General features: G+C 35.5%; 1 protein-coding gene across 1 annotated transcript; it reads right to left on the reverse strand.

Moving 5' to 3' along the window:
* Positions 1 to 2,735: 2,735 nt before the first annotated feature.
* LOC106316915 (transmembrane protein 56-like) lies at positions 2,736 to 4,727 on the reverse strand. The gene is given in 9 exon segments (XM_013754778.1): positions 2,736 to 3,102; positions 3,186 to 3,245; positions 3,320 to 3,395; positions 3,477 to 3,598; positions 3,736 to 3,810; positions 3,906 to 4,015; positions 4,018 to 4,043; positions 4,138 to 4,229; positions 4,308 to 4,727. Coding segments are annotated over 9 exon segments (807 nt in total). The 5' UTR covers positions 4,416 to 4,727; the 3' UTR covers positions 2,736 to 2,964.
* Between the last annotated feature and the right edge of the window lie 6,318 nt (positions 4,728 to 11,045).

Raw genomic sequence — 11,045 nt, forward strand, 5'->3', positions numbered from 1 at the left:
AGGGACATAACCGGCCAAAGAGGCCATTACCTATAAAAGGTTCGGTCATGTAAGCCATTATCTATAAGACTAAGACTCTAAAGTCTATAAGCTTGGGGGACATTATGAATTTACATGTATAGAATGATAATATGCATCAGGCCATATCAGTAAGCATAGATATTCCCATCTCAGATTGAATACGGGTCATAAAACCAAACATACACCATCTTAAGAGATTTTGAATAAACCACCACATACATACATGTGCCGTCTAAAGATGGAACCTCAGAAGAGGATTGAGAATATATAAGAATAAGATCTTCTCCACGAAATAAAAATGACCGAGAGCCAAAACATGGGTGATCAAATAGTGGCCAGGTACGGATTGCATGAAACAAATGAATCTGGATATTCAATATTAAAGGAGAAAGATTATATAAGCTGGACAAAAAAAGTAAAAGAATGATAAGAATGGTTTTAACCATCATTGTTTTGGCAAAGATCCTCGGACTATACATTATGATTTAAGACGTCCAAAGAAAGATTATATAAAGCTAGCTAATTGAGAAGCTAATCGAAATGCCAGACACTGACCCGAGAAATGACTAACCAACTTAACACCAAATGAATGTACTAGAAGAGACATAATCAAGTTGCTATAGAGTCTATACAAGATAGACCTTCCGTGAGAGAAGGCACATGATCACGAGGTCTAAGAGTGCTCATGTCTTCCTACTTAACATCATTAGAATATAGCTTGTTACACAAGGTACTCACAGAGATCAAAGGAACAGATTATAAGGAGATAAACTCCTATGTGGTGGATGCTGCTACAGATTTTCGAAATTGAAAATGGTCGGGTCATAAGAAAGATATTAGATACAAATGATGTAGTCAGAAGCATATAGATCACTGAATAAGATGAAAGAACAGCTTCGTTTCTAAGCTGATTCATGGACTGAAACAAAAGCAGCTGCATATATATGTAAAAAAAATTGATCACGCATGATCATGGATCTTGGAGTTGTATAAAAGACAATCCAATACAGTCCATATATTTGAAATTCCTTGTGGTTATACTAAACCTAAAAGAGGTTAGTAGGCATAGAATAAATCTATGTGGGTGTCCGATCAAAAGCGTCCGGCCCCGGCCCTTCAAACTAAAGATGTCCGACTCTGTCCGTTTAAGGGCGTTCGGCTCTTCAGCAAAGAACGTCTGGCTCCTCGAGTAGACGCGTCCGGCTTTTAAGACTAAAAGGCGTCTGACCCTTCTTATTGATCACGGGCTAGTAGAGACAAAAGATCAATCGGATAGAAATGTATTGTAGTCCATAAGCTTGTGAGAGCCAATATCTATGACCTAATAATATATATTTCAGTGTGTGATATAATCCACAGCAACAGAGGTCATGAGACACCATCAAGAGATGGATAAAGGACTACAATGTTCGAGATAGATATGGTACTGCCTAAGGCAAAGAAATCGATGTCCACATCCATGAGAGTGTTCGGCCGCAGAGCCATAATAAGAGATTATAAACTCACAGCAATGATCATTGATCTTGAACACTCATGAGACAAGTAGTGGACATATATAGACGAGGTCTATGACCCAGACATGGATCGGCCAGATCGAGACACAGGTTCATGATAACCATGTCTACTACATTGTCCATAAGTACTTAGTTTGTCCGATCAAAGTAAAGAGTTAAGAGTAGACGATCACGCCTAGACTATGGACACATGCAAACACGATTTACAAATACCCAATAGTGATCCCCGAGAACAATATGGTTCACATTGTTTAGCACACATGCTTTACCGGGACACTCAATGTCAAAAGACATAAGAAACGACCTAAGAAGTCGAAGTGGTCTAATTATGGTTCAGTAATGAAACTGGCCGATTACTCCCTTCCTACATATACAGGAAAGATCACGCACCAGATGCGTAAAATGTAGAAACCTACAGTGAGATTCACATCAGGGAGAGTAGTGCGTGTCGTACTCTTTTTCCTTCATCATGGTTTTGTCCCACTGGGTTTTCCTGATAAGGTTTTAATGAGGCAACATGAAGCGTAATACAAATCCTGTATGGTTATGGCATCCAAGGGGGAGTGTTATAAATCATGGAGTGGATTGCCATTAACCAGGCCCGGACCAAGACCGGTCCAATACCTAGAAGATGGAGAGATGGCCGAAGCCCTAGAGAGAGGAGAGAGAGAGCCGACTTTAGGAGAGAGAGAGACGGCCACAAAGTTTGGAGAAAAGGAAACTCTTTCCTTTTCCTAGTAAATGTAATCTTTCCATTATTATGTATTAGTAGTTTTCCTAATCCTAGTGTGTTTAGGTTTTGGATACTTTCCATTTATCTTCATCTTGTAATCCTTATATAAAGGAACCCCTTTGATCATTAATAATAACAGAAGAAATATTCAGTCTCTAAACTTTCTAATTATAGCATGTAATTTAGTTTTAATAAAATAGATTTCTAACAATTCGAATCACCATCATAACTCGGTTTACACTAAACCAAGCCTAAACCGTTTTTGCTGTAAATGATAATATAGCATCACTAAAATCTGACTGACCTGAAACATATTGATTCTGGTTAAAACTTTACAGGTTGAATACCTAAGAATCATTTGACGGTTCTGAATATAAAATTCCCATAGCTTGGCACAGTCTTGTTTATAATCCGAAAGGCTTTTACAAGATACATCACAACTTTTTTTTTTTTTTTTTTTTTTTTTTTTTTGATAAAAAAGATACATCACAACTTGACATCAATAATTTTTTTTTCATGGACAGATAAAGTGAATGCAATCGAAATCTTTTTTGTCCAGGTCAATCTGAGTTTTTCTGAAAGTGAATGCAATCGAAATCTTTTTTGTCCAGGTCAATCTGAGTTTTTCTGAAAGTGAATGCAATCGAAATCTTTTTTGTCCAGGTCAATCTGAGTTTTTCTGACCATCACCAAACTTCACTCCCTGTGTCTTGCCTTGGAGATTGTTTTGATCAATCCTTTGGTGATTTTCCAGAACCAAAGAAGATTCATCACAGACAGGACCGGTGCTACCGTAAGAAGGCTGTAAAATCCTAGTGGAAACACTTGTTTCACCTGCACAGAAAAAATAAAAGTTTTTAGATTCTCCTCTCTAGAAAATGTATGTTTGTTTTATTCACGGTCAGCATTGAAACTAACTGATGGAAATGGAAGTACATGTGAACAAAATAGTAGATAAACACAAGGATCCTCGCGACCTGAAAGAGAAACAGATACATTTTTTCCTCAGATACTAGAAAAGAGAGATTTATTTTGGTCTATCAAAAATTACCAGCCAACCCAAGAACAAGGCAATTCCGTTGAGTGTGTAAGCCTTAGAGCATTTTTGACCACTAGTATCCAAGTACCTATCATTAACACGCTCGAAGTTAGAGGCCACATGTCATTAAAACCAGCAACGGGACTTTCTATAAATCCGGAAAACTCGCCAGCGTAGATTGACAAAAGGGGTTGTGGCCTCTGACAAGAGAACTATGAATATGTAGAACTGTGCTTGTCCACTTGTGACAGAGAGAATGATGGAGAACATTGATAAGCAGTGATGAAAAACCTTGAATACGTAACCAGAGCAAAACAAACATTAATGAGCTTATACAAATCCATTCACTCTTTATATAAAGGAAACCTCAATTAAATGCTAATTCTTTAACGAATATGGAAAATATTATAGGATGCTTTGATACTTACATACTCAATACCACCAAGAGTAGGAAAATGCCAAAAGATCATCGTTAAGTCTGCTATAAAATAGCCTAATGAGATCTGTTAAGAGATTAACGTTACTATATCATCAGTAACAAATGCAAAGAGAAAAAAGGACAGAAGAAGGAGATGATCTTATTGCCTAAGAAACTCACCCCCATTACAGCCTCCAATAAACTTGTTGTACTATTGACGACTGAATCGCCATGAACATTCTCATCAAACTGATCCGATATCACCAAGAGGTAGATTGAAGCCACAGAAAAAAAACAGCATGGAGCGTTGAGAATCCCCTGTGAAGGAAAAAAAAACATCCCTTAACTCAATTACGTATCTCAAAAGAGGTAAGGTGATCAAACAGTGTTAAAGAGGTAAGGTGATCAAAACCTGTTGTTCCATTCCATTCTAACTTTGCTGTCAAGTTTTGGATAAGCAGCATTGAAGCGCAAAGGACTTATGTAAGCAGCAAAGTCATAAACCTTAAAAAAAAACCCAAACCAGAATGATTTCAAGTATTCTTACATGCATCGTTGACCTTAAGGGCGAAAAAGACTTACGAGTTTGCACATGAGAATGCCTGAACAAATAGATGCAAGCAAGACTAGTTGTTTTGAAGAGACCGAAGCAGCATCATCATCGGCCGTAAATGAGAAGTTGGTCTTCATGAAAGAGTCTTGCTTTGATGTTATTAATGGGTCGTACAAAGCTGATTGAGAAAAAGAAAACGAAACCTAGAATCAAGTACTTTTCGTATGTAAATTTAAGGGGTCATCCAAGAATTGGGTCATGGACTAAACTTGAGGAATCATTCAAGAAAATGAAAGAAGAAGACGTGTACCGGAGGAAACCTTTTCTCTCTGGTTCGATTCCGCTTAATTACAATCCTCGGATGTCGATTTGTTTGTCAAAGTTTCGAACTGTTCCTGATTAAATGCTCTGCAACCAAAAGGTTCGACACTTTTAATGTATTTTCATGTGACGGGAAGTTGAAACTTTTCTTTTAAAGAAGCATTTATTGTTTACCCAAACAAATGGATCGTTTGGTTGAATTAAACACAAGTAAAAAGTTTTTTTTTAAAAGTTTTTTTCACATTTTAATCATCATAAAATCAAGAACTCTGTACAAATGGTAATATTGTGCTGTTGACTGACCAACTGATTTCAAAAGGTTCTCACTCTCTTTCTCTCCAAATTGGTTGTTGTGTTTGAACGAGAGTATTGCATGCGCTTGTTTATGTGAGATAAGAGTGACCACATGTAGATACAAAAGTTGCTTGATGAAGTTATTAGAGAAATAGTTTTAGATAGTCCTATATGAACTTTTTCTCCCAATTTTAGATTCCAAAGCCCAAAGACACAAAAATATTTTATTTAATATGGTCATTTACCATTTTACCATTCTCTTTCTCAAATTACATTTTTTCTGAAAATTGAAATCACAGAAGCGACGACGACAACTTGTCTCATCTCCGGCATCGATCCTCTCCGCTTTCATCATCTCCGGCATCGATCATCTCCGCCCTCATCATAATCTCCAGCGCGATCAACCCGTCCGTCATCATCTCCTCTCATTCCATCGTCAACATCTCTTTCGTAATCATCTTCGCTGTCACTTTGTAATCGAGCTAAACGTGTTTGCTTTTTGTGTAAAAATTCAATTCTGAAAATGTCTTTCAAGCCATTAGACTATGAGTCCCTCAATGAAATCATGAAGACTGTAAGTAATCAGCGGCGAATTCTATTTTCGTGTTTCTGAGCTTTAGAAATAAGACATAAAGGTAACACCTTTTTGTTATGCCTTTAGCAAAATCATTAGTTTTCACTTGCTCTTATTATCAACCTGAAGATATAGAATGTAAATATATGTAACAGATCAATTTCATAAATGTTGGGAACATTGATGCATTAGGACATAAGCCTCTTACATTTCTTCGTGATATGGTTGCTCTTTGCTTTAATTTTTTAATCAAGTGTTTACATTGACTAAAGACGTTTCCAGGAGTTCAAAAGGAAGTTATTGAGTTCATTTAACATCATAATAGATATCTATGGTAATAGCTTCAAACAGATCTCTTGTGAAAGAAAGATCATATTCTGAGACCTTTGACTTCTTATCATTAGAACCAGAACGAACCAGAACACTCATATTTCTAACTGATGGAACTAGAAAAGGTGTGATGCAAATCTTTAACTCTATTGTAGGACCAAAAGATGGAGTAATGACCTTGTTCCCATATGAGACATTTTGTTTAGTTTTATTAGGCTGATAAGCTTTTCATGGTTGGTAGATTATGGTTCCAGTTCCACATTAACCACTTTACTTAGGTACCATATCTCTGTTAGGAGGCAAATCTTGTTCCTTATTTTGAAGAGACTGATAACTGGAGACTTGATGTTAACAAGGAATACAGTGAGTAGAACTCTTAATGCAGAAGCTTCTTTATTGATTAAGACATATGGTTAATGGCAATGGTGATTATTAACCCCATAAACCCAACTGGTTAGTGTCTCACTGAAGCTAACTTAAGAGAGATATTACAGTTCTGTTATGACAAGAGATTGCTTCTTCTTGGAGACGAAGTGTATCAACATAGCATATACAGATTGGTTCTTCTTGCTTGTTCTGGAAGACTTTGTTCAAATTTAGGATAGCCATCCGGAACAAGGATTGTCTTAAGATTGCCTTGTTCACTTTTTTGAAATCTTTTGGAAGACTTTGTTCAAATTTAGGATAGCCATTCCGAAAATAAATAACACTTTTCTCAAGAAATGAATAAACATTTATCTTAAAGAGATTATTAACTAAGGATCTTACCTGATTAGATAGGCTTTTCACCACAAGGTTTCTACTACGACTAGGCTGCAATTTTCAAATTCCAAAGTTAACATCGAATTGTATCAAAATGCTTAGACGTGAGACCAAACATGATTAAGACCTTGCAGATGAAATACTATGGTTGGTATTAAATTAGCCTATCAGAGACATATCCCGCAAACAAGCTTAGCATAAAACTACAGAACCATGAGGAACACACAAAAAGGACAATCCTTTGAGAGATTGGGAAGGAAGTGAGTACTTTGGAGAGAAATTCGACAACTTTTTAAAAATCCATAGGATGTTTGGTATGGCTTCAAAACTCATCAGGAAACAGCTTAGGTACAACATAACGCTAGCGGTTGATACCTATGCATTTGTTGTGCCTCCAACAAGCTTCCCTAAGCTTTTTATCACCAGCGTTATCGGTGTCAGTATTAGAATGGTTGTTGTTGAAAGCATCTGAGACCTGCAATCACACTTTGACATTGTTACGTTATCATTCAGGTGAAAAAAGGGAAACACAACAAAGAGAATTTGTCTTCTTCCATGTACATCCATTAACCTCACAAGTGGGAGCTAAATACAATTATGTGTTAAACATGAACATATGATTCTCCTCACAATTTGTCTGAAAATATCACAATTTGAAACTTACCAAATATGCATATATCAAATTCTCAGTTTTTAATCTCATTTCATTTTTTTAGTTTAAACTTTTCTATAAAAAAACAAACTAATATTTTATTCTAGAAACCCATCCAGAAGATTCGAAATACCTTCCTTGATTTATGATACACAAGTGGGAGTTAAATACAATTATGTGTTAAACATGAACAGATGATTCTCCTCAGCCAAGCGGCTAAACTGCTAACATTCCGAAACACTAAAGACACTCTCCCTCCGGGTTCGATCTCCCACCGAACAAGACTTTTCTTCATCTACATTATTTTTCTATTTTTTTGGTTTCTTTAAAGCTATCCAGATTATGTAACATGCTTTCCTATTAGATTCAGAACCCGAAAATGTTCAACAAGTAAAATAATTGATTTCCTTGCAATCTTCTTATGAAACTTCAGGAACATAACCAAGTCAACATTCATGACAAAAGATTTTTTGAAAAACAGAGTCTGAACTAAACAAAAGATTGTTAAATGTGGATCTTATGTTGGATGGAGATATGCAAGAAGAAAACATTTTTCAAGAAAAATATGGTGTATATTAGCTAAACACATGATATCTTGGCTAAACTCATGACATATATAATTGGGACTTTGCTTAAATGCACTAAAAACAAGTTCTGGAAACCCATTCTAAATACGTTATGTGCTATCCTAAATATGGTATATAAGTACGTTTGTCAATATATTCGTTTATGTTTGACTAAACCACTATTCACCAACAACGAGAGGAGTTGGCGCTATTAAAGTGAATAGCTATTTTAAGAGCAAGGGAGAGTTAATGTTGAGGATGAAGAAGTGGGCTTTAGAGTGGACGTTTGAATATAAGACTATCTATTCTAACAAGTCAAGAGTTGTATTGCGGTGTGTTGGTGACAATTGCTCGTGGGGGATGCCTGCCACTAAGCTGTCTTGTTAGGATTTTTTTTTTTTGTGGTTAAGAAATATGTGCATGAGCATATACCAAAACTTTTTGGAAGCTTTTGTAAGTAATCAGGATAACTCCTGATTTAAACATACCACATATATATATATTTTTAAAAGCCTATCCTGATTAAGTTGGATGCTTTCCAACTTTTATAATATAAAATTTAGGTTTAACTGCGTCTTTTCTAAAAATTCCAAATCACAATTTAAAATATCCAAAATATGCAGACATCAGCCCTTAGTTTTTTGTTATCTCATTTCATTTTTTTAGTTAAAACTTCTTTGCTAGAAAGAAATACACTGATATTCAAGTATTCTGGAAACCCATCCAGAAATTCCAAAATTCTTTCCAACAATTATAATATAAAATTTACGATTAAATAAATTTATTTTTTAGCTGCTACCAGATGATTCTCCTCAGCCTAGAGGCTAAAACCCCTCTCATACGAAACATAGTAAAACACTTGCCTCAATCCGCGTTCGATACCCCTTGGAATCGGATAGCTTTTTTATTTTTTTAATTGAATAAAACTCAATGATTATATTCTTTTACTTACATCAACAAACAAGTGAAACACACTTCGCCTAGTGGCTTAGGCTACACTTTATTCCCCTTTTCCCAGAGATCTCAGGTTCCAATCCTGGTATATGTATATTTGTTCTTTTTCTCTCCAAAATTCCAATTTCACAATTTGATCTCATTTATTTTTTTTAGTTTAAACTTGTTTGCTAGAAAGAAACACACTGATATTCGACTATTCTGGAAACCCATCCAGAAATTTCAAATTCTTTCCAACATTTATTATATAAAATTTACGGTTAAATAGATTTATGTTTTAGCTACTACCAGATGATTCTCCTCTGCCTAGCGGCTAAACCCCCTCTTTTACGAAACTTAATAAAACACTTGCTTCAACCCGCGTTCGATTCTTCTTGGAATCGGATCGGTTTTTTAATTGAATACAAATCAATGGATTATATTCCTATACCATCCTAAAATTACCATAAGCTATCCTAGATAGAATATAATATGTGTTTTACAATGATAACACATTTTAACATTTTCTTGATAGAATTACAGAATGCTTCAAGACATCCTGAAAATTCTTCAATAACAATCTAAATGAAAAAAACGTCCAAGGATTCTATCTAACTCTTCTGGCTTCAGAATACCTAGACAGTTTTGATATAAGCAGTGCTCAAGTATTGGTTTATTTTCACTCTTGACTTTGGCTGTGATCTTATAGGATACTTGAGCTCATGTAGTGCTAGTATTTCAGGTACTGAATTTCCCATCATGTTGCTGCCCTGCGTAACGAAGACAAACAAAATTCAATTTTTCTAGTATCGGATTTTCTGGAAAGCTATCCTGAAATTTTGAAATACCTTCCCACAATTAAAAAAAAAACAAAAACAAAAACCCCACAAAGTTTTACAAGCAAACTCATCTCAGTCACACTCAGGAACATTGAAATTGCAGATAAAATACCACCACATAATCAAACAGAATCAACATTATCTAGAAAAGAACACAATCTAAGGTACATTACCTTAAAACCTTGTGTTCCCAAAATTTAGCAGCCTTTGATTAAAGCTCCAACAAATGCAAAAAAGCTTTGTCTTTACCAGAACAACTTCTCAGGTAACGGCGTTTCTCTTTAGCTACAAATAGTACCAAACATTCTAATGATGTAATGAATCTCCCATAGTGTTACTGTCCTGCATAAACAAGCCAAATTTTTTTAATCGGATTTTCTAGAAAGGTATCTCGAATCTTAAACAGTCCTTCCTAAAATAATAAAAATTCCCAAAAAGTTTCACAAGCACAAGAAACAAGAGACCAAAAAACTCATAAGCAAATTCACAAGCCTATCAAAGATATCAATATGTGTAAGCCAAGCAAAAAGTTTTTCAAATTTGTTAACATCATATTTTCGGGAAAGCTTTCTAGAAACTACCCAAATCTTTCCTGAAACTTAAAAAACACTAGTTTCACAAACCCAAGCAAGAAGAGACTAAAAATGTCATAAAACGATGTTGATTCAGATGTAGCTCAACTGTATCTAGAAAACAACAAAATCAAAAGGTACATTACCTCAAAACTTTGTGTTTCCACAATTCAGCAGCCTTTGATTTGAGCTCCAACAACTTCCAAGGACATTTCCCTCGCTGGACAACAAACGCAACAGAGCTTTGTCTTTACCAGAACAACTTCTCGGGTTAATAGTGGTTCTCTTCAGCTACAAACAGTACCAAACAGTCTAATGAGGCACATTACAGTTGCGAATAAAGAGAACATGAAAAAGTTATAACTTTTATATGTGTTCTTAACAAGAAAAAGCTATAACTTCTAGAGGAACAAGAGAACTAAAACATCAACACACACAGACATGGAAATAAATAGCCAAGAACAGTTCTACTGATCACAACAGCAGCATTTAACTTCTGTGCTACTAAATATCCAATCTCAGAAGCATTCTATCGAACATGTTAACGGCATAACCAAATCCCAGCAACACAAATACTTTTCCGAGAATATAAGATGCATTACCTTAGATTTTTGTACTGCTCAAAGTAAATCTATTCGATTAATACAGCAAAGCAAACTTATTAGTTCTCAAGTAAATCTAAAACGCAAGCAATTATCATTGAAGATAGAAGCCCCATATTTGAATCTCAAAACCCTAGACTTCATAATCATTCGGAAATGGCGTCGTTGGAGAATCGACGTGCTTCGTCGGAGATGATGACAATGTTCTTTGCCGGGGATCATGGAAAGAAATCGGAGTTGCCGTGAGATGATGTTAATGTTCTTTGTCGGAGATGATGACGTTTCGTTCGTCGCCGTGAGAGAGATCGAAGATGTTTCTGAA

Source organism: Brassica oleracea, chromosome C9 (genome assembly GCF_000695525.1).
Source record: "Brassica oleracea var. oleracea cultivar TO1000 chromosome C9, BOL, whole genome shotgun sequence".
NCBI lineage: Eukaryota > Viridiplantae > Streptophyta > Magnoliopsida > Brassicales > Brassicaceae > Brassica > Brassica oleracea.